Raw genomic sequence first — 23922 nt, 5'->3', positions numbered from 1 at the left:
TGTTTGATCGTAACTGTACTGATCCGTAAGGTCAACCAAAAAATCAAAATGGCCGAAAGAATTCATAATGCAAAACCGATCAATACAGAATGTTGGATCTGGCAATAAAATGATAATGATAATACAAAATTGCGGATAGTCTGAGACAAACAAGTCCAGGAGCAGTAAATTTATCCTAAAGAGTAATATATGAGAGAATCGTCTAAAAGACAAGCTCATGAGGCTTCATGCCTGACTTAAGAGAGAATCTCGCAGCTAAGTATGTCTTCAAGTCTGGGACAGCCTCAATGGACTTTATCAATGAAGCATCCACGCTCTTCTGATCGTCTTTCCTTCCTTGCGGGACGACATTCTTTTCCTACATTTTGTTGTTGGGAAAATATTAATTCAAAGTAAAATATTTAGACAGGAACAGTCACAGTAATGGATGCTATTCTCCAATATCCCCAACACAAAACTTAAACATAACAGGGCTCAAAGGGATCAGACCAGTAACAAATAAATGAAGACAATACTATCTTCATATAACATGGAAAAGAGAGAGCGAAAATGGAGAAAGATATTGATAGGAGTGGAGAGACAATGCAAAGGGAAAACCTAACAATTACAAAATATCTATACCCAAAAAAACACTCTGGTATTTCTTTTTCTCATGCTTAGAAAACTATACATAATTAATAGATCCTGATGGCACCCATAAACATTTCAACTTGCACAACATCTAAGTCCGCAAGACGGTAGCAAGAACAGATGATAACTAAATTTGCTCTACAAATATATACAAGTAAAAAGAAGATAAAACTAACCTCCTTATCTGCCTCAAAAAATTCTCCCTCTCCCTTCTTTTTCTTCTTCTCCACTTCCTTTGCAAAATATTTGTCATCAAACTTTTCTACATTCACCCCAGAAATGTCAACCTTGGTGGAAGTGGCAATCACATAGGACTGATTCACACGTCTCAAAGGAACACCATTAATTTTGAATGGCCCTGCAAAGGCATAAAACCAGCACTCGAGTTAGAAATACATTTCATGAATTTGCCTGAACAAGTTCATTTTGAGAACCAGACAAGTGCCACAATTAGAAACCCATGACCCAGCCACTACGCAATAAACAGAAATTAAATAGGAAAATTCATCTCCCACAGATGAGAGAAATTTCGTGGATAATGGATTGGCATGTAGGGCTCAACTCTTTTGTTGGCATTGAGCTCATTCTGAGGAATGACTTTATGGGTGTTGCCCGTCCTTGGGTGGCTATTGGTTTCTTTGGACCTTGAGGCCCCTACTTAACCATAACACAAAATCTTTTCATGTAAAAAAAAAAAAAGAAAGTGAATATATACAAAAGCAGTCAACTTAAAGAAACAACTGACAAATCATTGGATAAACCAATTCCGAAACTGTCTATGAAAATTAAAAAGCAAAAAATATATAAGCAATCAAGGTAAAAGCCCATCATAACAGGCCATGTGAAGCTAACCACATAAATGTTAAGAATATCTATTTATACCAATCATGAATGCATAATCAAAGGAATAGATATCATAAATACAAGAAAAACACATTGGCATAAATTAGATAAAGTAACTACGTAAGTGTGATATTTGGTGACACATTCACATGTATCTATGCTGTTACAGATACTCGCTACTGCACTTAAACTACCCACAACTACCTATTCGAACCACCCATCACCCTGCAAAGCATCTCAGTTTACAGGAGCGGAAGCAATCACAGAAAGGAAGCGTGCATGGGAGAGGGATAGCTTGTACAAAACAAAAACTTAGGAAAAAAGGAATTGTTACATAAAGCTTGTACATAACAAGGTTGTTGGGTATTTGGCAGAAACAAGGTGGAGGTCATTACATAATCATAAGCTCAAATTAACTTGTGTAAGAGAATTCAAATGTACCTCATGGAACAATTCGAATTAGCTTGATCAAATTTGTCATTAAGAAAACGTTCGAAAGTATACTATTATTACCTTATTACATTAAAAAAACAACAACAACAACAACAACAACATAAACTACAACAACAGAAAATGGATGAAGCGATAATGAATGAAAGTGGAAAGCTCACCAGTAACGAGAAGCAATCCAGATGTAAGCTGCTTAAGAAAAATAACTCTCTTTCCCTTAAACCTTCCAGCTAATATAATCAACACCGTGCCAGGAGTAATACTCGCTCTACATACAAACAAACAAATTTAAAAATAAAAAAAAAAGAACAAGAGTAATAAATTGACAAACAAATTAAACAAATTTTGCAAAGTTGAAAATTAAAAGTAGGGAATATGAGAGAACCTGAGGTTGGTAGGCTTGGGCTTGCGCTTGTTGACGAGAGGCTTCTTGACGTCGTCGGCAGGGTAGAACTTAGGGGGTTTCTGGGTTGGGGTCTCAGCCGCTGGCTTGGGGTCATGGCGTGGGAATACGCCGCCGTTTTTGGCCTTGATGGCCCAAAGGCCGCGCTTGTGGTACATCTTGGACCTGGAGAACTTACCCACCCCGCGAATCAAATCGGGGTTCCGGGTCTTTCTCGGGAGTCTGGCTTTTGGTGCCATTGCGAGTTGCAGCAACTCTCTCTGTCTTCCGGAAACCTACGGCTTGCAATTTGCAAATGCGAAACAGAGAGAGAGGTGCGGCGGAGTTGAAGACTTCAACTTTAAAGTCTTAAACCCTAAACCTGTTTTTTTTTTTCGTTCAATTCATTTTGTTGGGCTGGTGGATCAATTAAAGATAAGACATCGTTGGGCTCAATCGATCCAGTCCATAGTTGAAGACTTGGGTTGAGCTCTATAAATCCAGGCCACAGTTGAAGACTTGGGTTGGGTCCAATCCAAAGTATCAAAATGATTTGATGAGAAGATTTTGGCTGACATGACATGAGAATCACGTGAGCAAATACCAAGTCTTCCACTCGAGTTTCCACTACTTGAACTTGACGATATCCCTGCAGCCACTTCTCTACTGATTCATCACTCTTGTCTTGAGTCTTGTTATATATGTATATGCATGGTGACGACATTTCCACTTTGGGGAGAAGTGGCTAAGTCAACCTCTTGCCTTCCGATAAAGGGGAAAAAGTATATCGTGCCCATTATATTAGTAGGCCATCACATAAGACTGGGTAAAGTAGTCTGTAAGAAACTAGCTAAGCTGACCTCTGAGCTAGCTAAAATATTGTATGTTGACCTCTGACTAATTAGTAGTTGCTTGAATGCAATGCAACTGAAACGAACCCACTACCATAACATATAGCATGTAGCATGTAGCATGTAGCATGTCCTCTTCTTTCAAAAATGAATTATGAATTATGAATATATGGCCGGCACTTCACTGCGCATGTCTGTATAAAAGGCCAACGACTTTGCTTTCCTTCCTTCTTATATATTCAACCAAATTACCAAGCACATATGCACGCCTAAGCGCTAATTATATATCCATGGCAATAATCAGCTGGTTGTCATCTTCCATCTTCCTCTCATTATTCACCTTGTTTTGCCTTAGTATTAGTAATGCATCATGGGGTGCTGAGGCTGCTCGCGAATCATGTCGTCCCATCTCGTCTTTGATCAACAAAGACCTATTCCACTTCATGTTTCTACACAAGGACGACGCCGCATGCCCTGCCAAAGACTTCTACGCCTACAACTCTTTCATCCAAGCCTCCAAATCCTTCCCTGGATTTGGCACCACCGGAAGCTTAACCACTCGCAAGCGCGAAATTGCTGCCTTCCTTGCTCAGATCTCTCACGAGACTTCAGGTGGGTGGGCTACTGCCCCTGATGGACCCTATGCATGGGGTTTGTGCTATAAAGAGGAAATCAATCCCCAAAGCGACTACTGTGACTCCACCAACAAGGAATGGCCCTGCTATCCGGGCAAATCTTACAAAGGAAGAGGCCCTATTCAACTATCTTGGTAATTTAATTTCATTACTTGATCATCATATCTAATAGCTATATCGACATAATATATATGCATGTCAATGTCACATATATATATATATATATATATTATGGATGGTAATTGGTAATATGTGGTTTTGTCGTACAAATGTTCATGTTGTCGGGTTGTCTTTTGATGATTTGAAATACATATGTTGGTAATGAATTAGGAACTTTAATTATGGCCCGGCCGGCAAGGCATTGGGGTTTGATGGGCTTAAGAATCCAGAAATAGTGGCGAACAATTCCATGATCGCGTTGAAAACGGCTCTGTGGTTCTGGATGACTGAGCGAAAGCCGAAGCCGTCTTGTCACGATGTCATGGTTGGACGATATATTCCCACAGAAGCTGATGTGGCAGCCAACCGGACGGCCGGATTTGGGGTGGTGACTAACATAATCAACGGTGGCCTTGAGTGCGGCATATCAAACGACGCACGAGTGAATGATCGGATTGGTTATTTCAAAAGATATGCTCAGCTGTTGAATGTGGATACTGGATCTAACTTAGACTGTGCAAATCAGAAGTCTTTTTAATGGTAAAAAAACAGGAATGCAGTGCAAGTTGCAACATGTCTATGATATTTTTCTTACAATATTACATGGAATAAGAATTAATACAGAGCTTGAGTTGATGGAGTTTTCTGTTTTGTATTTAATTTCTGTCTGTGTGATCCTTTTTTCAGATTTGATGAATGGAATATGTTGTGATCCTTCAATCATGGAGTAGTTGTTGGAATATAATAAAAGGGAAAGGATCATTACCCGTGTGATTCTTTGGCTCATGCTATGTCCTCACTTTGTCTCACTCTGTTGTTGGATGCTTATGTTAAAGTATAAGAGATTTAGCTGAATTTGTTACTTAAATTATGAGCCTTTGGATCACAGTCCAAATGGACAGCTAGGATATATTCTTAGGTGTAGTTGATTTGTGCCAAGTGTAGCTATCTCATAGGGTAGTTAATGATTGGTTAGATTTGCTGATGTAAGAGAGAATATTCTTTTCTTTTACTGATATATATTGGTATGCACAGATTGTGCATGACTAAGTGTGAGAATACAATCTGATATTTTCATCTTCTTCTTCTCCAAGTTTTCTCTCTACATTTTACTAGAGCTCCATTCACCTATAATCCAAAAACATGGCAGATCATAGTCTGCAAATGCTAACATGGTATCACTGAGCCAGGTTTGATCGTTTAGCTGGGCGTTTGAATCTGTGAAGGAAGTGAGCTGCGTTTTTCTATCAAATCTTGCTCTCTGTGAAATCTGTGTCTAACATGGCAGGATCTGGAGGTGGTGAGCTGCGTGCTCCAATCTTCAATGGTGAGAACTATGAATTCTGGAGCATAAGGATGAAAACCATTTTCAAATCTCATGGGATTTGGGAGCTGGTTGAGAGAGGAATAGAAGGCTCAGATTCGAAGGGAGCTGATGAATCTGATACAAAACAAAAGGAAAAAGAGGAATCAAGTGGTTCTGGGAAGATGGCTATAGCTGAGATCCTGATGAAGGATGCTAAGGCCTTGGGGTTGATTCAAGGAGCAGTATCTGAGGTGATCTTCCCCAGGATTTCTCATGAAGAATCATCTCATGGAGCCTGGAACATCCTGAAGCAGGAATTTCATGGTGATAAGCAGGTAAGAAGTGTAAAACTGCAGGGACTTCGTAGAGAATTTGAATACACTAGAATGAGAGAGGATGAATCTCTATCTGCTTATCTTACAAAGTTGTTTGATCTAATAAACCAAATGAGAGGTTATGGGGAAGAACTATCTAGAGAAAGAATTGTGCAGAAAATGTTAATTAGTCTGCTGCCTGGATATGATCCAATCTGTTCTGTGATTGAACATTCAAGGGATCTAGATGTAATTGAGGTTCAAGAGGTGGTAGCCTCATTGAAGAGCTTTGCTCAAAGGTTGGAAAGACATCATGAGAACAAAACTGAGAAGGCCTTTGCTAGTCTGAGTACAGATACCAAATCTGCTAAGGCCACTGGAAATCAGAATTCCAAGCAGCAGAAGACTTGGAAAGACAAAGGGAAAAAGTGGGATAATAAACCTACGGATGGAACTAAAACTCCTTGCAAACATTGTGGGAAATTGCATTATGGAGAATGTAGGTTCAAGGGCAAACCAAAGTGCTATAACTGTGACAAGCTTGGTCACATTGCCAAAGACTGCTATAGCAAGAAACCTGAACAGCAGCAGCAGCTTCAGTTTGCTACTCAGGTTACTTCTTCACCAACCATGTTCTATGCTAACAATGCAACTGAGAAAAGGTCCATGGAAGAGGTATGGTACTTGGACAGTGGGTGTAGTAACCACATGACTGGCAGAGAAGATGTTTTGATTGATATTGATAGGAATGTGACTGCAAAAGTTGCTATGGGAACAGGACAGTTGGTTGATGTTATTGGAAAAGGAAGCCTGATGGTTCAAACTAAAATGGGAAGGAAATATATCAAGGAGGTGCTATTGGTATCTGGTCTCAAAGAGAACCTACTCAGCGTTGGACAAATGATGGAGCATGGATATTTCCTAATTTTTGGAGATAATAAGGCAGAAGTCTATGATGATAGCTCTCTTTCAAATCTAGTGGCTAGAGTGGATATGAAAGGAAATAGAAGTTTTCCTTTGAAACTTCAAACAGATTTACATATTGCTCTAACTGCAAGCATTAACCAATCAACCTTGCTTTGGCATAGGAGAATGGGGCACTTAAACTTGCAGAGTTTGAAACTGCTGCAGAATGAAGACATGGTGTTTGGTCTGCCAGAAATCAAAAATACAAATGCAGTGTGTGAAGGCTGTACTTTTGGAAAACACTGCAGGAAGGCATTTCCAAAAGAAGCAACCAGCAGAGCTACATCTCCACTGGAATTGGTACACACTGATGTGTGTGGACCAATGCAAACTGTTACCAAAGCAGGAAACAGGTATTTCCTCACCTTTATAGATGACTGTACAAGAATGTGCTGGATCTATTTCTTGAGATGCAAATCTGAGGTATTCACAGTGTTTAAGAGGTTTAGAGCCACTGTTGAATTGCAAAGTGGATATAAGGTGAAGAAACTAAGAAGTGATAGGGGAGGAGAGTACACCTCTAATGAGTTCAATAAATTCTGTGATGAAATGGGAATGGAGAGGCAGCTTACAGTGGCATACTCACCACAGCAGAATGGTGTGGCTGAGAGGAAAAACAGAACCATAGTGGAGATGGCCAAGTGTATGATGATTGAGAAGGGCATGCCACTTGAGTTTTGGGCAGAAACTGTTAATACTGCAGTGTATATTCTAAACCGAAGTCCAACTAAAGCTCTGGACAAGAAAACACCATTTGAAGCCTATAGTGGGAGAAAGCCAGGACTTAAACACTTAAGAGTGTTTGGATCTTTGTGCTATGCACATGTTCCAAATCCACAGAGGCAGAAACTGGATTCAGCAAGCAACAGATGTGTGTTTCTAGGATATGGCAGCTGTGAGAAAGGGTATAGACTGTATAACATTGCCACTGAAAAGGTGATTATCTCAAGGGATGTGGTATTTAATGAAGAAGCTAGCTGGGATTGGAATGCAAAGCAAGAATGCAGTGTTTCAGTACCATTTACTGAAGTTGTGTCTGAAAAGGAGAAAGGGAGCAATGACACAGCTGTGAAGCAAGCAGAACATTCAGTTGAGAATGAATTGCTAACAGAAGACAATGAAGAAAGATCTGTGGTTGATACAGGTACTCAAGATATTGACCACACTCCATTGAGATACAAAAGTCTTACAGAGATCTATGAAAGCTGCAACATCTGCATCATTGAACCAGAATCCTTTGAAGAAGCTGTCAAGGATGCAGCATGGCAAAAGGCAATGGAAGCAGAACTTGAGATGATTGAGAAGAATGAAACTTGGGATTTGGTAAAAAGACCATCTGATAAACCTATAGTTGGAGTCAAATGGATCTTTAAAGTCAAGCTAAATCTGGATGGATCTGTTCAGAAAAACAAAGCAAGGCTAGTAGCTAAAGGCTACACTCAAAAGCCAGGAATTGATTTCAATGAGACATTTGCACCCGTTGCTCGGCTTGACACAGTTAGAACACTGATAGCTCTGGCTGCTCAGAAAAGGTGGAAGCTGTTTCAGCTTGATGTAAAGTCAGCCTTCTTAAATGGAGTGCTACAAGAGGAGGTGTATGTGGATCAACCTCCAGGATTTGTGGTTCAAGGCAAGGAAGACAGAGTTTATAGACTCAAGAAGGCTCTTTATGGTCTCAAACAAGCTCCAAGAGCTTGGTATGAAGAAATTAATTCATACTTTGCTGCTGCAGGATTTCAGAAAAGTCCTAGTGAGGCTACATTATATGTAAAAGCTGCAGAAAGTGGAATCCTAATTGTTTCACTATATGTAGATGATATCATCTACACAGGAAGCTCTGAAGAATTGGTGATGAGTTTTAAAACTGAAATGATGAAGAGATATGAAATGACAGATCTGGGATTGTTGCATCATTTTCTGGGATTGGGTGTGATACAAGCTGAGTCCTACATCTTCTTGCATCAGAAGAAATATGCAAGAACACTGTTGGACAAGTTTGGTTTAAAGGACTGTAAAGCAGTGTCAACTCCACTTGCTATGAATGAGAAGTTATCCAAGGAGGATGGAAGTGAACAGGCTGATGAAAAGCTGTACAGACAGATTGTTGGAAGCTTACTATATCTGACTGCAACAAGGCCAGATATCATGTTTGCTGCAAGTCTCTTAGCAAGATACATGCATGGACCTACTAAGAAACATATGGGAACTGCTAAGAGAGTACTTAGATACATTCAAGGTACTCTAGACTATGGCATTGCATATGAGAAAGGAAAAGAGGCAATGCTGGTTGGATATTGTGACAGTGATTGGTCAGGATGTGAAGATGATATGAGGAGCACATCTGGCTATGCCTTTCACCTTGGATCAGGTGTTTTCTCTTGGGCATCTGTTAAGCAGAGCAGTGTAGCTCTATCCACTGCAGAGGCAGAATATGTTAGTGCAGCTGAAGCTACAGCTCAAGCAGTCTGGTTAAGGTTTGTTCTATCTGATTTTGGTGAAGAACAAGTTGAGGCTACAACAATCCTATGTGACAACACTTCTGCAATAGCAATAACAAAGAATCCTGTGCATCATCACAGGACAAGACACATAAGCAGAAGGTTTCATTTCATCCGAGATGCTTTGCAAAATGGTGAGATTGATCTGCTATACTGCAAAACTGATGAGCAGAATGCAGACATCTTCACTAAGGCTTTGGCAAGGAATAGGTTTGAATATCTAAGGAGCAAGCTTGGAATTATTTCAGCTAAACACTTAGAAGGGAGTGTTAAAGTATAAGAGATTTAGCTGAATTTGTTACTTAAATTATGAGCCTTTGGATCACAGTCCAAATGGACAGCTAGGATATATTCTTAGGTGTAGTTGATTTGTGCCAAGTGTAGCTATCTCATAGGGTAGTTAATGATTGGTTAGATTTGCTGATGTAAGAGAGAATATTCTTTTCTTTTACTGATATATATTGGTATGCACAGATTGTGCATGACTAAGTGTGAGAATACAATCTGATATTTTCATCTTCTTCTTCTCCAAGTTTTCTCTCTACATTTTACTAGAGCTCCATTCACCTATAATCCAAAAACATGGCAGATCATAGTCTGCAAATGCTAACAGCTTAAGCTATATATATATATATATATAATTAGGAAAACATGTACACAGAAAGCATGTCCCTGTTATATCAAATTAGATTTGTCATGCTTAGATAAAAACATATATTACTAAACCAAGTTGGTCCTAGTGCAAAATACTGACAAAAACCGAAACAAAAATAAAGGAAAAATACTATTTTCGTCGCCTTCTTCATCCTAAACTCTGTACAGAATTATGAACATCAGTAAAGCCAATAATCTGCATTGCTCAGAGCAAGAAACTAAACAACAACTCGAACATACTTAACTTTTAGATAGTTGCAAGAGAGGAAATAAGAAATGACAACAACAGGAAAAAGGAAAACTCGGAAATAAAGTACAAAACTGTAGAATGAGTCTGCCATGTTAAACGAAACAACCACTCCAACCACATTTTCTACTATACCAAACATTCAAATATGCATAATACATAAACAATTCAATATAACAAATGACAGACTCCATATGAGTCTGGCATGTTGAAATGCAATGGAAAATGTCACACACTAATTATAACCTTCTTTGATCAAATAAAGCGAGAAGTAATACGATACAGCAAACACTTCTTTAATCTCGGGGCAGGGAGTGTCTGAAAGCCAAAACCAGTGTTTGAGGATTTCCCTATTTTTTTCCTTGGTGCAAAAAAGCCATAAAGAAAGTTCTGCCCGTGGCCCTGCTTATGGAGTTGCATAGAAAAGGCTTGCTAGTTTGATATTTGCTATATTATAAGCAGTTCAGTCCCCTGGTTTATGATGATCAGTCTAATATTGTAACACATACAAAAGTCCAACATCAGGTTTGTCTAATTCAAAAGAAACGATAAGGATGTGGTAGATGAAACTGTGGATTTTGACATCACAAGAGAGAGTGTTCCGTATCAAAGTATCCATCAGTTCCAAGAATTTGCTTTGCTGTCTCTCTTTATCTGAGCTTGACCATGGCAAGAACATTTCAGAAAGGAAAAGAGAAAGTGTAAACTAATAAAGAGCAAAAGCACAATGAAAGGCACCATTAAGAGTAAAGCCTTTTATAACAGAAGAATAATTGTCAAGCAAAATCATCCAAGTAAGAGTTATCTATTCCATTTGTCTCTCGTCATATGGAGATAGAGTCTTACAAGCTATGATTGGCGGGAAATGTGACTCTATCAGGACAAAATTTTTGAAAGGCAGCTGTCAGTTTGCCACTAACTGTTAATGTGTAAGATGGTTCTTTGTTCAACAAAGGTTGCAGACTGCAGTGAAAGTAAATAACAAGCAAAGCTGCACATAAACAAGCATTGCACACCATAAATTCACAAAAGGTCACATGGGAAACAGCAGAACCAAAATCGATAAATTAGCCCTTCAAACTGGTTGTTCTCCAATCCAAATGCCTTAATCAGAATAACAAAAACAATATTAAAGCATTGGAGAAGAAGTATGCACCACGGACATAGCCTGCAACTCCCTCAATGATCCCATTTATGAGATGGGTTGGAATTAAAACGCTGCGTTTCACATCACACTTACTTAAGGCTGATGTGGAAATGCTAAAGCCGTTAGATTCTTTGAATGGCTAAGATTTCTCTAAATGCAGAAGACTGCACTTATTCTCACGGCCAGAGACCTCACTCACTGGAATTGCAATAATCCGACACTACAGCCCCTCTCCCTTATCCCATCACCTTCCACCCCAGAACTCTCTGCTTCACCTTCACACTAAGCCGCCGCCGCCGCCGCAGGAGCCGCAGCGAGCCTTGCTGCTCCTCTCCTCCATCTTCTTCAGTTCGTCTCCATCTCTGAATCCCCTAACCACAAGCTTCAGCCTCCAATATCCAGGTGAGTCGTTTGCTTCAGCATTAAATTTTGCCTCTTTTGCATCCTCTTCGTCTCTGGATTATGCTCTCTCTTGTAGTCTATAAGTAGTAGCTCCAAATGGAACCGAAGCTCTTGTTTTCTTCAACCAAAGCCTCACCGTCCCCTTCTTTACCCTTTTTTCTCTCATACAAATCTCCTTTTCTTCTACAACCCAAACAATCTACGAAAACCCATTTGTCAGTCTCAAAGATACTGCCAGAAAAATCGCTATTCTGGGGACAGAGTTTGGTTTTACATGGGAGAGATGTTCCTTTGGGAAACCTGACAAAAAACCATGTCCCGTTTGGGCCAATAAGTGCTGCTGTGAAGAGAAGGAAAGAGCTTCCCTTTGACAACGTAATTCAAAAGGATAAAAAGTTGAAGCTGGTTTTGAAGATACGAAAAATTTTAGTGAGCCAACCTGATAGAGTTATGTCGCTTAGAGAGTTAGGTAGGTACAGAAGAGACTTGGGTCTGCAGAAAAAGCGTCGTTTTATTGCCTTGTTAAAGAAGTTCCCTGCAGTGTTTGAGATTGTTGAAGAAGGGGTTTACTCTTTGCAATTCAAATTGACGCCGGAAGCAGAAAGGCTTTATTTTGAGGAGTTGAAGGTCAGGAATGAGATGGAAGACTTGCTAGTCGTGAAGTTGAGGAAATTGTTGATGATGTCATTGGATAAGCGGATTTTATTGGAGAAGATTGCCCATTTGAGGAATGATTTGGGGCTTCCTTTAGAGTTTCGTGATACAATTTGTCACCGGTACCCTCAGTTCTTTAAAGTTGTTGCAACTGCAAGAGGTCCGGCTTTAGAATTAACTCATTGGGATCCTGAGCTTGCAGTTTCAGCAGCTGAGTTATCCGAAGAGGAAAACCGGGTTAGAGAAATAGAAGAGAAAGATTTAATTATAGATAGGCCTCTCAAGTTCAATAGACTAAAACTGCCAAAGGGTCTTAATCTTTCCAAGGGTGAGATGAGAAGGATATGCCTGTTCAGGGACATACCTTACATATCCCCTTACTCTGATTTCTCGGGCCTGAGGTCAGGTACAATTGAGAAAGAGAAACATGCTTGTGCAGTTGTTCATGAGATGTTGAGTCTTACTGTGGAGAAGAGGACTCTTGTGGATCACCTTACTCATTTTCGAGAAGAGTTTAGATTCTCTCAGCAGGTGAGGGGTATGCTGATAAGGCACCCTGATATGTTTTACGTGTCCTTGAAAGGAGACAGGGATTCAGTTTTCCTTAGGGAAGCATATCGTGATTCCCAATTGATAGACAAGGATCGTTTGTTGATCATAAAGGAGAAGCTTCGATCTATTATATCTGTTCCTCGGTTTCCTCGAAGGGGTGCTCCCAGAAGTGAGGCAGATGGTGCAGAAGGAAATGATGAGGCAAAAGGTGGAACTCTTGAGGAGGGTGAGGAATGGTCTGATGCTGAGAACTTTATGAGTGATGATGAGTTTGACAATGACGAAGATGATGATGAAGATGATTGGAGTGATGAAGATGATGATACACCCCCAGATTTCGACGAAGATGGGAAAACACTGAATATTGGAGTGAGCAAACCAGTCAAAGATGAAGATAATTCGAGACAGAATGATGGAAAGGTACTTGTTCCAGTGTTGCCAGATGGTCGGCCAAGAGAGCGCTGGTAAATTAATGGATTTGTAGGGACTCCAGCCTCAAGATATATCCTGAAAGGGTTGATTATATGTTTTGGCCTGAAATACTATATATGTCTGATCCTGCTCGATGGAGAATTCAGCATGCTATATGCAAGGCTCTAGAACCTGTTAGCAACACAAGGCCTTTACCTTTTCCCCATACTCGATGTTCAGAGAAATGTTCTCTGAAAGACAAAGGCATCACCTTCAAGTATTATATTTCTCTATTGCCTTATGTAACAGAGTCATTTGTTTTTGTACTCTTTAGTTAAGAAAACTGAAATTTTGTGGGAGTGAGAAGTTGCAGCTTGTTTCAAATAATTCTTCATGCTTTTTAGTTGAATAACCCGGTTGATGCTTAATGTTCATACCTCTGCAATGCAATTACTTACATAACAATTCAGAAACATTTGTATCTAAAGCAAAACACCTGGTAGAGATTAGAAGTAACTTTATGAAATTTTCTTCCAGATTATCGAAATTAGCTTTCTCAAATTGTTCTTCCATCACTCTTTCACCACACTCGTCTTCACAATCTTTTCATTGTCTCAAGAGAGTGCTTTTAGTTTTTTTTTCCCGTTATTTTCCAAGATTTTCTCAGTGGCCAAACAGAATATTCATGATCTATTATTCTTCTTTTGTATCATTATGAAATTAAAAAAATCTTTAATTGTTTTGAGAGATTCAGGAAATTGCAAAGGTCTAAAATACGACTTGCAGGTATTATACATATCCTATATTAGGCTTCCTTACTCCAGTGTATGCCTTATACATTTGTTTCACCATGCTTAATGGGATTGTGCTATTTTCTCTTTAAAAGTTAGGTACTCAAAATATGTTCTCTAGCATACTGTTTGGAACCAAAAAGAAAAAGAATTTTAGTTAATATGCAAATTAATTCAAAATTTTGGAACAAAGTATCTATTATTTCAATTTGCATTAGATTATATATGCAGCAAGGTAAGTTTTCATGGATACTAAGGGAACTTATTCTGGGAATAACATAACTACTATATGAGAAAAGTTACCTGAAAATTGTTCCTTACATCTGTGTTCTCTTTATGTATGTAGGAAACCCTGAACATAGAGAGAACACAGATTTAAGGAAACATAGTGATGAAGGAAACAGAGTCACGAGACTGGGAGTCTCTATTTGCAGTCAGTTTTGGCATCTTTGAATTTCTGTTTGCTTGTCTTTCTAAAATATACAGATTAAGAATAGCTTGGGTTTAGATAGTTGATAAGATGATTTTCATGATCTTCAAAAATAGGCAACTGGTAGTGTGAGGAGAATCCAATTGAAGGCCACTGGTAGTGGAAAGATGAGATATATGTGCCATGTGCCTTGCAGGTTCGAACGGTTTCAATTTTAATTGTGTTGCTCTATTTGTTCTTCTTAATTTGTTTGTATTGGTTTGAGTTTTACGTTTTATTGGGTTTTCTGAGAATCTGAACAGGTTTTGAAGCGGCACAATGGAAACTGCTCAGTATTCCAAATAGTCATTTTAATCATCATTTGGACTACCCAATTATAGTTGTACAAGGAAATTTTATTGAGTGCTATGTTATGCTAGTTGCTGACTCAAATCTATATTCTGAATTCTAAAATTAATTGAGTGCTATGTTATACTAATTGCTGACATTTTCCCTTCATTTACTTATTGAACGTTAGTCTGGTGCTTGCTAAAAATATTTACTGGTTATATTTCTCTTTAAATTTGAAGCCTTCCTACCAATTTCAACATTTGCAGCCTTGATTTTATAACCATTTTCATTACTTTGGCAAGAACATTTTCAGGTCTTTAAAAATTAGTGCAATTTTACAACACAATTTTTGCATGGCTTCTGTATTGAGGTTTGATTAATTTAGCTTAAGCAATATGCTATATGTCTCCGACTTTTCAAATAATTGTCATTTGATTGAATAGTTATATCTCTTGCAAGTGAATGAAATTCTTAAGTCGTTTCTCATTTCATGGAGTCCTTTCAAGTGTTAATGAAAATGTAGGGTGAGCTGGTGGTGCTATCACTGGAAGTAACAACCACGCCATGTTCTATCCATCATTAATGTCAGTCTCCATGCGCCTAGAGGATGATTGATCGCGGGATGTGTCATCTCTTGATATGGGAAATTGGCAAGATCTGGATTACAATTATTTCTTTTTGTTACAGGTCTAGATTACTTTGATGATCTTTTGTAAAACTGCCCCCATTTGATCTTCTATATATGTAGGTGTTTTAGTCATATTCCCTTGAGTACTTTTTCTTGTCTACAGACACAGCATACCAAAGTTTTGGAAAGATGTGACAATAATTTTTGTTCACCTTTATCTGTAAATTTTGTGTTCATTTGTAAGCTGCTCTTCTGAAATGTTTTCTTCCCTTAAAAAGGTATTTTACCAATGAGACTACTGATCCGTAGTCATCTCCTGCATGCCATTGTAATTTGTATGCCTTTTAAGTTTATGAGGGACATGACCTTATACAAGGGAAGGGGTGCATACAGTTTATGTAGTTGTAACTTATAAAACATCATTAACATACAAAATACATCTCTCTCGAAACGGATGAGTTATGCTAGCGACAGTTACGCACCCATGCAATTAAGTACGCTGAAAGAAAGATGAGCACAAAGATGAGGAAAATAAAACAAAATAACCCACCCTCTGGGCTCTAATATACCTATACGTTCTAAGGCCCAGCTTCGAGCCCAACGCCCTATCAGTAAACTCATCGTTCCAGACTAAAAATCTATACTGTTCTTCTCTCACCCTCACTTGACTTAGCCCGTCCCAAAAATTCCAAACCCCTGGACTTGGAGGAGGGAGATGATGTAAAAATCAGCATGGAAAAGTCCTTGTGATCTTCAATCTTTTCGCTGCGGACAAGAACATCCTGCGTGCATGCATTAAATGTAGAAAGAAAGAAAGAAATTAAGCACAAGAAAAGCAGTTGATCCATCATTATTAAACTGACTGGGAATTGGGAATTCGGGATTGATTAATTAAGCAAATTAAGAGGAGGAGGATTATTGTGCATTTATAATGCAGAAAGATTAATTAGATTGACTACTTACTCCCAAGGAACATCCCCCACCATCAGCCAATCCCCTTCCTCGTCTTCATATGTCAAAACATGAACATCACGACCAGACTCAGAGTGCACTCTATCCACCTCATCTCCCCCTGCAGTTATATGTATATATATTTCAATCACAATCACTACTATTTCTACACAAGCTTCAAATTTTCTACTAGTTCAACATTAGTGATTCAAATATATATAAACAAAATTTTCCAAAAACCAACTAGTATTAGATGTGTTGGAAATTGATGAAGCAAAGTTAAGTTACATACAGAGAATGTTGGTGTTGAACATATGTTCCAGTGTTCGTATCAAGTCATGAAAACCATCATGCGCTAATAGATCCAACTTCCTGCCAATAGCATGGCCTGCCATGTAAACCTTCACATAGAAGGTGGATGTGGTGTGATCATCATTATCATTGCTGCCTTCATCTGCTGCAGCTGCTGCATAATTATTCATCGCCTCCTCCTTCGGCTGGTTTGAATACGCCAAATCCGACGATGACCCCCTATTATCAAATCATATAAATACCATATGTTAGTGAGCAATCCTCATGGTTCATATATGTAGGTAATGGTAGAAGTCATAATATATATTATCAAATGGAGCATTAATGGATTCATGAAGTTGTTGATGAGAGCTTCATGGATCATGGCATACACACACGTACGTGTGGCATGTACCATGCATGCATGTTCATATATATATATATATATATATATATGTACCTTGCAACAGAAGGGTTGTGTTGTTGAGAGTGAGAGGCAGAGGGTGATAAGCTAAGCCCAAGCCTGAGATCTGTGCTAAGATCTCTCTTTAACTGTCTGAACTGTGAGTGTGAGAAAGAAGATGGGAGGGTTTGGGAAGATGATGATGGCGTTGTTGAGAGAGCTGGGCCTGGGTGGTTGCTACTGTCAATAGATGAAGAACAACTAGTACTACTTGTAGGAGCTCTGCCTCTGCCCATCGCTTAATTACATTCATTCATTTATATTGAAGAAGCCGCCAGCCACGTATCTTGTGTTTATATATATATCCTGGGGAAGGCAGGCATTTCTTCGATTTGATTATACTAGAGTCCACCTGACCTGAGAATTAATCCAAATAATGTTCTCAGTCTAGCCGACAGGTACACGTGTCAAAAAGCGACTTACATCGAAATTCCATTTCAAACTTGAATGCAATGTTGAAGATGTGAGAAATACAACCAACCTGAAGAAAAACAAAAGGAATGAATGAATGAATGAATGAAGATTGCATTTTGTTGACGTTTAAAGATCCAGTTCACAGGCTGATGCTGATGCTGAGGTGAAACTTTTGAAAATTTGCAAGTTATTTCAAATCAAATAAAAGATATCATATTCATATGGCTCCCTCCCCTCCCAACTTTATTTCACATCAAATAAAAGGAATCAAAAATGGGATTCACAAGCTTGCTTTTACACAGTCAAGTTACAGGCAAGAAGAGCAATAATAATACCTTGTGTTTTTTGGTACCTTAATTTGGAACACAACGTCAGTCAGTCAACAACTGTTTAACATTCTGTCAGATCTCACTTTAGCCATTGCAAATTAATCAGGGACAAATTCTATTAAGAAATGGAAATCTTAAGAGAATTAAGTTGGTTTGATATCAATTGTTTTGTATGTGGTTGAGGAAATGAATCTAGACTCTTTCTTCTTTTATATTATTTTTCTGACCACAAACTCAATAATGAATGAGACTCTGTTTGTGGTCGTGGAGTCGTCTTGGACCTTCAATTTGGAAGCAAAAAGGAACGATCTCCGATGTTTACATAGCAAGAGACAAATATTAGATTAATTTTAATTAAAGAGAATCTCCAAATCAATGTTCAATGGATATAATTATCGTGTTACGCATGGGGACCTTGGGTATAGAGTCACAGGACATCATCAAGGGCATTGGCATTGGTGTAATTTGTAGCATACCATATATAATCTTAATAATATTTCACTAATGTACTTTAGCAACAAACGATGATTGATTAGGGGGGATGGACATATATATGCTTAACAAACATCGTACAGGATACACATGCAACATTATTTTGAACATAAAATATACGAATATAACTAATGTTCAAGAAATTGTCACTTAATTACGGTCTAAACTCCTTCAATCGACGTATATGCTTATCAAAGTTAATCGTGTCAATTGCACGTGATCAAAATTGAAGAAAAATTGTAACATAATTGCAGTTAGGAGACATCCGCGTGAACTGAAAGCTTAAGAAGACTCAAAACTAAATTGAAAGTTAGAATGGCAAAGTGGAATAAAGTCCAAAGTTGAGAGGAGATCTCTAAATTAATTTTTCCCTAATGAATAATTTGCTTTGTCTCCATTGGCATCTTTTCCCCAGCTCCACGTGCATAAACTGTGTGTAATAATAGTAAGACACCACTTTTACTTTTTGTTTTTCACACTTTTTGTGATATGTTAGATTTTCCATGTTTTTTCACGAGGCCAAGGGAACATGAATATCTTTGCTTACGCCTAAAGATACGCCAATTGCTATAGGAGGAGATTATAGATTCAGAAGAAGGAATTGAAATGAGGACTTAGAAGAAACAAAGGCAGAAAGAAAAAGTGGATGTTCCCCACCACCCCTACCATTATCATAAGTATTGTTCCTTGAATCAATTAATTAGCCTTCATCTCTTTGAAACACGCGAAACGTCTGTTTCTTGAAATTCAACTCTAGAAAAAGCTTTCCGCAACTCGCAGCTACTTTTAGTCTTTTAGATCTCAATGTCTTGTTCTCCCAACACCTATGCATTGCCATGCTTGTATTGTATCAACTTACCAAGAGACCTCAACCTCACCCCAACACTCACCCTCGCCTACTAAAGCTATTCACATCAACCACCAAACATGTGCTCCATTCCCTTCTCCTACTCCTAGTGTTTGGTAACCTTGGCGGCCGGCGCGCTAATGTCTCAACCTGCTTTCCCAGGATATGTATATGGCTGGCTGATGCTTCCTTTCCTAATCAACGCTTTTCAAGTTTTTCGAATGATGCCTTGCCTCGGCATTGGCAACACTCCAAAAGCAAAAGAAAAGAATAACTCAGCGCATTCCAAACAAGATAGTGTGGGTGTAATGTGGTGGCTAGCTACCGGGGCGGGGGAGCTTTTAGAATTAATGTAAGATCTATATCAATCTGTAACAAGTAATATGTCACCAGAGTAACAACTAAGAGAAACCAAATAAAATTTTATTTACTCATGTTCCACACATTGACATGCACAACCAGAGAGATGGGTAACTAAGAACATCAAGATTAACACTACGAATAATTTATAAATCAAAACACTAAGAACATTGGCAACCAATAAGACCAAGGACCAATTTATCAGCCCTTTCCTCCGAAGAATATACGCAGGAAACTCGTTCAAGTGTCACTGAATTTAATCACACGGCCTTTGGCAACCATCAAGTACATCCAGAGCTCCAGGTAATTACAAAACTTGGCACTTAATATATTATTAATCCTAGAGCCCCAGGTATTTACATGTACAAATAACAAGACAAAACCAAAATACCTAAAAGGAGAAGCAACTCTATTTGAAAAGCTGGCTACCCAGCACGTCCAATGAACATCTTAAGTTCCACTTCCCAACATACCATTTCTACAGGATGCAGGATCACCTTTAACTGTACTATTTGTAAGCATATCGTGATACAAAATTAGCCACCTCAGCTGCAACATCATAAGCACCCTCAACACATCGACCCAAGGCTACACCAGTGACGTAGTTGCCACCCAGAAACAACCCTTGGGAATCACTTAAAGCAGCTTTTGCAGCATCTAGGACATCAAAATGACCAACCAAGAACTGTGGAATGGCTTGTGGCCATACTTTCACACCCAATACAAGTGGGTCCTTAGCATTGCGGTTTAGGAGGACGTTTCTCAGATCTTGATCAACTGCTTCAACAAGCTCGCTCTCTTTCTGTTAATAAACATATATTTTTACTTTAAAAAGAGTTCAAAGAAAAGAAACATTAGAATGTAAATTTATATGTATATGCACATGCGCCACACAGCACACACCCACACAAATTGACAGACCAGGAAAAAAGAAGCAGCAATGGCTCAATGCCTTGCAAAATAAAATCTGCACCCAAAGACAAAATACAAATTTTGCCACATGATACCGAACTCATTTGCATGAAGACATAAGTTTCATGCATGATTACTTGACTAGTCATAGATATAAAATTATGGTGCTAATAAGGAAAACCATCAATGATCTTTATTATAATTCTAAGTATCAATGATTCAACATTGATGCTCAAAATAAAAAGTTTTAAAAGATAGTCAATAAAGGAAATTACAAAGGTGGAAAAAGGATGCTGGATCAATGTATGTCTTCTTTTCTGGTGCAAAACAGCATACATGTCTCCTTTTTTTTTTTTTTTTTTTTGGGTGGAAGGGGGTTCTCTTATAGGGCAAAACTCACTTGAAATATCATGCCATTCATGAAATGAAGTAAATTCTGAGACCTGCTTGAAATGCCAATAGCACCAGCCTTACCATCACAGTCCTCCTAAATATAATGCCAGTTATGCCATGCATCTTTCCCAACAAAAGATGCGATATCATATGACATTTACCTTTGACAAAATCCCAGGATTGGTGGCACCTCCAATATAGTTCAAGAGCAGTACCCTTCCAGGTGGTGCACGATTAGGAAAGAGTGATGAGCTGTATATAGTTCCTGCAAAACCCACAGACTAAACTCAGCAACAAATGGTGACCACTGATGTTAAGCATCAGTTAGTGGCATAGATAATGAATTTGTAAACCAAAGGGAACCTACCTAATGTTTTCAGCCCTTGGCTACGAGGATGCAATTGACCAAAACCCTTCAGTTCACCATCTATCAAGCATTCAGTCCGAATTGCTTCTTTTGGATATGAAATAGAAACTGCTGCAACTGGTGGGTAATAAAATTTTGATAGTGCATCTGCAGCAGCACCCTGCAGAAAGAAGCAAGAGGCAAGAAGAAAACAACTTGGAATGTCAGCTTCAAAGTAACAAAATGCAAAACAAGAAATAATAAAAATAAAACCGCCCTGATTAGTCTTGTAGATAACCGCTATTTATAGACGTGTTCTTATTAGGACAGAATTTTGGCTAAACACCACCAACTTTAAATGCCTCAGAAATCAAGATTTAACAGTCAAACAAGTGGAAGTAAAAGATAACAAAGTATGTGAGAAAGAAACCTACAGATAGAGGACGCAATAAGCTACTTGCTACATGGGATGGAACAGTCATCACAACACTCTTACTCAGTACTGAAATCAATCCTTCTGGTGTTTCATATGTCAAAGTGTACCCTCCTTTATCCAATTTAGTGATACTTGAAAGCTTCCAAGATAACTTTACTTTGCTTCCCAACCTGCCAACATAAACACAACACAGTAGGCTTATCACGGCTGAGAAAAATACAACACATGTTGCATATGAAAGAAACCCCACAGAGATGTTTCTCTACTTGCAAATAAAGAAGGCTGATCATCCAACTAGAGCACTCATTTTGCTGAAAGAGGGTACCTTGAAGAAATTGCATCCGGCAACATAGAAAGTCCCTTCCTAAAAGATCCAACTGTTTGGCCCTTTGGTTTTGGTAGGCGCCTATAAATAACTAAAATCAGGACATTGAAAATAAACTTTAATAGTTAAATCATAAAATAACTTCAAAACAAAAATATGTTATTACGGATCTCGAGGTGTCATATGAGCACGCTTCCTCTCCTGGATTGCTTTAAAAGCACCACCAACGATACTGCCCCCATTTTGCTCTAGATTCCAAACTTTGCCAAATGCTGCTTTCATACTTAACTTTGAAGGATCACCCGCATAAACACCTGAACATGACAAAAGTTTCAAGGCAACTATGAAACCACCATTACCTGATAAGGTGATAAAAAGCCACACCACTTTTAAAAACTTAATGGAAGAATGTAAAGTTAAAATGAACAACTTTTACAGGAAGTTTTATCGAGTCAGTAACTTAGTTCAAAGTGCATAGTTTGTGTAGATAACTGAGGATGGGTAAATAAATGAATGTGGTTAAATTCAGATCCTATGTGAAATGCTGCCAGTTCAAAGTGTCATAAAATTTGTGTAAGGTAACATTGTCTGCTATGGCCAATTTGATGTCACAGGGTGGTTGCTTGCATAAATGATGAAACTAAGTGCAAACAACTTCTTTTCCGCAAAATGGGTGTGGTTTAAGGTGTAAATGCTATACACAACAGTTGGATTGCGAACGAACCAACCTTAGGATCCATTTGCAGGAAGCAGGAAGTGAATGCAGAGAATAAATAAGGTAATGCAAGAAGAGAAGAGAGTATATAATGAATTTATAATAATGACCTGAACAGAAAGGCTCAATCAAGCGTTCAAAAACCTCATCTCCGAGATTACGACGCACAAACTCTTCGACTGATTCCTCATGACCCTGTCACTTTTGTGAAAGATTAAGCGAAATGAGAAATACAGTTGAGGGATTGAGGAATAAGTGAGAATCATGAAACAATTAATGAAAATTACATAGAAAAGAGACAAGAAGAGGACAAACTGGAGGAGGAGGGGAAGGGCGAATGCCAAGAGCGCCAAAGGCAGCCCTGAGTTTGCCGCCGATGCTCATCAAGTCAAAGAAAGGTATGTCAGCTGGGCTGGAGGGTACAGGCCTCAACTTGCCGTCCCACAACACGAACCGAGGTGCATTAGGATCCCCAAGAACCAGATCATCCTTCAAACCACTGTCCACCTACCAAACACAAATACCCAATTCACATTCACAGTCATAGCACCAGCACACTAGCAGTCTAATCTAGCTCACTAATTTGTGATTAATTTAACTTAAATTCCACCTCGCTACCAAAGCAAAGCAGAGCAGAGCAGAGAAGAGCAATACCAGCATGGTGAGCATGGGATCCGACGGCTGAAAACTATTGGGGCCCTCTTCCCAGAGATAGCCGTCCTTCTGGACGGTGATTATGTTGCCTCCCACGCGGTCTCTGGCCTCCGTCACTATGACATTCGGAACGGCGTCGCCGTGCTTGGTGGCCAGCGCCTGAGCGATGCAGAGCCCACTGATTCCACCGCCCACCACAACGCAGTCAACGGCGCCCAACTGCCCACCCTCTCCACTCACACCCAATGGAGATATCGTGGACTCTTTGGCTACCGAGCATCGCAACTTTAGGGAAGGGGTGGCTTTGTTTGGTTTGGGGCCCACATAAACGGAGGGAGGTCTGTGACCGTGAGGTGCAGGAAAGAAAAGAGGCTGAGTGGCCGCTAGCGAAGGGAGGTCTGCGAGCCCGGCGGTGCTCATGGCGATTGGCAGGGACGAGGAACCAGCACCAGCTGAAAATGAAGAAACACAGGTCACCAACCACCGTTTTCTTATCTTTAAACAGAGTAAAACGACAGTGCTCAGACTCCACAAAAGAAAAGAGGAAAAGATAAACTAAAATGCTAACACACGTTTTTTTTTTTTTTTTTTGGACATATTTATTTATCAGGAATTAGGAAGTAAATGTCGGAAAAATTAGGAATATGGGAATGAAGGAATTGACAATATAGATACGCTTCATATATATATATATATATAAAGTAAAAGGTAGAG

General features: G+C 39.0%; 5 protein-coding genes and 1 long non-coding RNA gene across 6 annotated transcripts; 3 read left to right on the top strand and 3 right to left on the bottom strand.

Moving 5' to 3' along the window:
• On the bottom strand, positions 40-2676 carry LOC18788057 (60S ribosomal protein L6). Its single transcript, XM_007221438.2, has 4 exons — positions 2309-2676; positions 2085-2191; positions 807-988; positions 40-358 (listed from the first exon to the last, which is right to left on the bottom strand). The coding sequence occupies exons 1-4, from the start codon at positions 2563-2565 to the stop codon at positions 203-205; spliced, it is 702 nt and encodes a 233-aa protein (XP_007221500.1). The 5' UTR covers positions 2566-2676; the 3' UTR covers positions 40-202.
• Positions 3308-4736, top strand: LOC18788108 (chitinase 10). Its single transcript, XM_007221462.2, has 2 exons — positions 3308-3925; positions 4122-4736. The coding sequence occupies exons 1-2, from the start codon at positions 3318-3320 to the stop codon at positions 4486-4488; spliced, it is 975 nt and encodes a 324-aa protein (XP_007221524.2). The 5' UTR covers positions 3308-3317; the 3' UTR covers positions 4489-4736.
• LOC109947952 lies at positions 11262-15519 on the top strand. Its single transcript, XR_002270747.1, has 2 exons — positions 11262-11484; positions 14439-15519. It is a non-coding gene; the product is annotated as an uncharacterized LOC109947952 (long non-coding RNA).
• LOC18788063 (protein ROOT PRIMORDIUM DEFECTIVE 1) lies at positions 11285-13535 on the top strand. Its single transcript, XM_020559788.1, has one exon. The coding sequence runs from the start codon at positions 11581-11583 to the stop codon at positions 13156-13158; it is 1578 nt and encodes a 525-aa protein (XP_020415377.1). The 5' UTR covers positions 11285-11580; the 3' UTR covers positions 13159-13535.
• On the bottom strand, positions 15755-17823 carry LOC18788008 (auxin-responsive protein IAA20). Its single transcript, XM_020559789.1, has 5 exons — positions 17735-17823; positions 16983-17466; positions 16524-16762; positions 16244-16352; positions 15755-16062 (listed from the first exon to the last, which is right to left on the bottom strand). Exons 2-5 carry the CDS (start codon positions 17219-17221, stop codon positions 16008-16010), a joined length of 642 nt encoding a protein of 213 aa, XP_020415378.1. The 5' UTR covers positions 17222-17466; positions 17735-17823; the 3' UTR covers positions 15755-16007.
• LOC18788016 (protoporphyrinogen oxidase 1, chloroplastic) lies at positions 19475-23756 on the bottom strand. Its single transcript, XM_007221411.2, has 9 exons — positions 23209-23756; positions 22870-23061; positions 22665-22749; positions 22006-22153; positions 21840-21920; positions 21513-21684; positions 21100-21259; positions 20894-20997; positions 19475-20229 (listed from the first exon to the last, which is right to left on the bottom strand). The coding sequence occupies exons 1-9, from the start codon at positions 23626-23628 to the stop codon at positions 19936-19938; spliced, it is 1656 nt and encodes a 551-aa protein (XP_007221473.1). The 5' UTR covers positions 23629-23756; the 3' UTR covers positions 19475-19935.

Source organism: Prunus persica, chromosome G3 (genome assembly GCF_000346465.2).
Source record: "Prunus persica cultivar Lovell chromosome G3, Prunus_persica_NCBIv2, whole genome shotgun sequence".
Taxonomy (NCBI): Eukaryota; Viridiplantae; Streptophyta; class Magnoliopsida; order Rosales; family Rosaceae; genus Prunus; species Prunus persica.
This window is presented reverse-complemented; position numbering and strand designations above follow the sequence as displayed.

What these genes read in the sequence shown, in the direction of transcription:
- LOC18788108 (XM_007221462.2), top strand. Translation starts at nt 3,318, where the DNA reads ATGAATATATGGCCGGCACTTCACTGCGCATGTCTGTATAAAAGGCCA. An exon ending in GGCCCTATTCAACTATCTTG is followed by an intron (nt 3,926 to 4,121) that starts GTAATTTAATTT and finishes GTAATGAATTAG; the next exon opens with GAACTTTAATTATGGCCCGG.
- LOC18788063 (XM_020559788.1), top strand. Translation starts at nt 11,581, where the DNA reads ATGGAACCGAAGCTCTTGTTTTCTTCAACCAAAGCCTCACCGTCCCCT.
- LOC18788008 (XM_020559789.1), bottom strand. Translation starts at nt 17,221, where the DNA reads ATGGGCAGAGGCAGAGCTCCTACAAGTAGTACTAGTTGTTCTTCATCT. An exon ending in GTTCAACACCAACATTCTCT is followed by an intron (nt 16,353 to 16,523) that starts GTATGTAACTTA and finishes ATATAACTGCAG; the next exon opens with GGGGAGATGAGGTGGATAGA. An exon ending in GTGGGGGATGTTCCTTGGGA is followed by an intron (nt 16,063 to 16,243) that starts GTAAGTAGTCAA and finishes GCATGCACGCAG; the next exon opens with GATGTTCTTGTCCGCAGCGA.
- LOC18788057 (XM_007221438.2), bottom strand. Translation starts at nt 2,565, where the DNA reads ATGGCACCAAAAGCCAGACTCCCGAGAAAGACCCGGAACCCCGATTTG. An exon ending in CCCAAGCCTACCAACCTCAG is followed by an intron (nt 2,192 to 2,308) that starts GTTCTCTCATAT and finishes GTTTGTATGTAG; the next exon opens with AGCGAGTATTACTCCTGGCA. An exon ending in TTTTTGAGGCAGATAAGGAG is followed by an intron (nt 359 to 806) that starts GTTAGTTTTATC and finishes AACAAAATGTAG; the next exon opens with GAAAAGAATGTCGTCCCGCA.
- LOC18788016 (XM_007221411.2), bottom strand. Translation starts at nt 23,628, where the DNA reads ATGAGCACCGCCGGGCTCGCAGACCTCCCTTCGCTAGCGGCCACTCAG. An exon ending in ATCCCATGCTCACCATGCTG is followed by an intron (nt 23,062 to 23,208) that starts GTATTGCTCTTC and finishes TGTGTTTGGTAG; the next exon opens with GTGGACAGTGGTTTGAAGGA. An exon ending in GCCCTTCCCCTCCTCCTCCA is followed by an intron (nt 22,750 to 22,869) that starts GTTTGTCCTCTT and finishes CAAAAGTGACAG; the next exon opens with GGTCATGAGGAATCAGTCGA.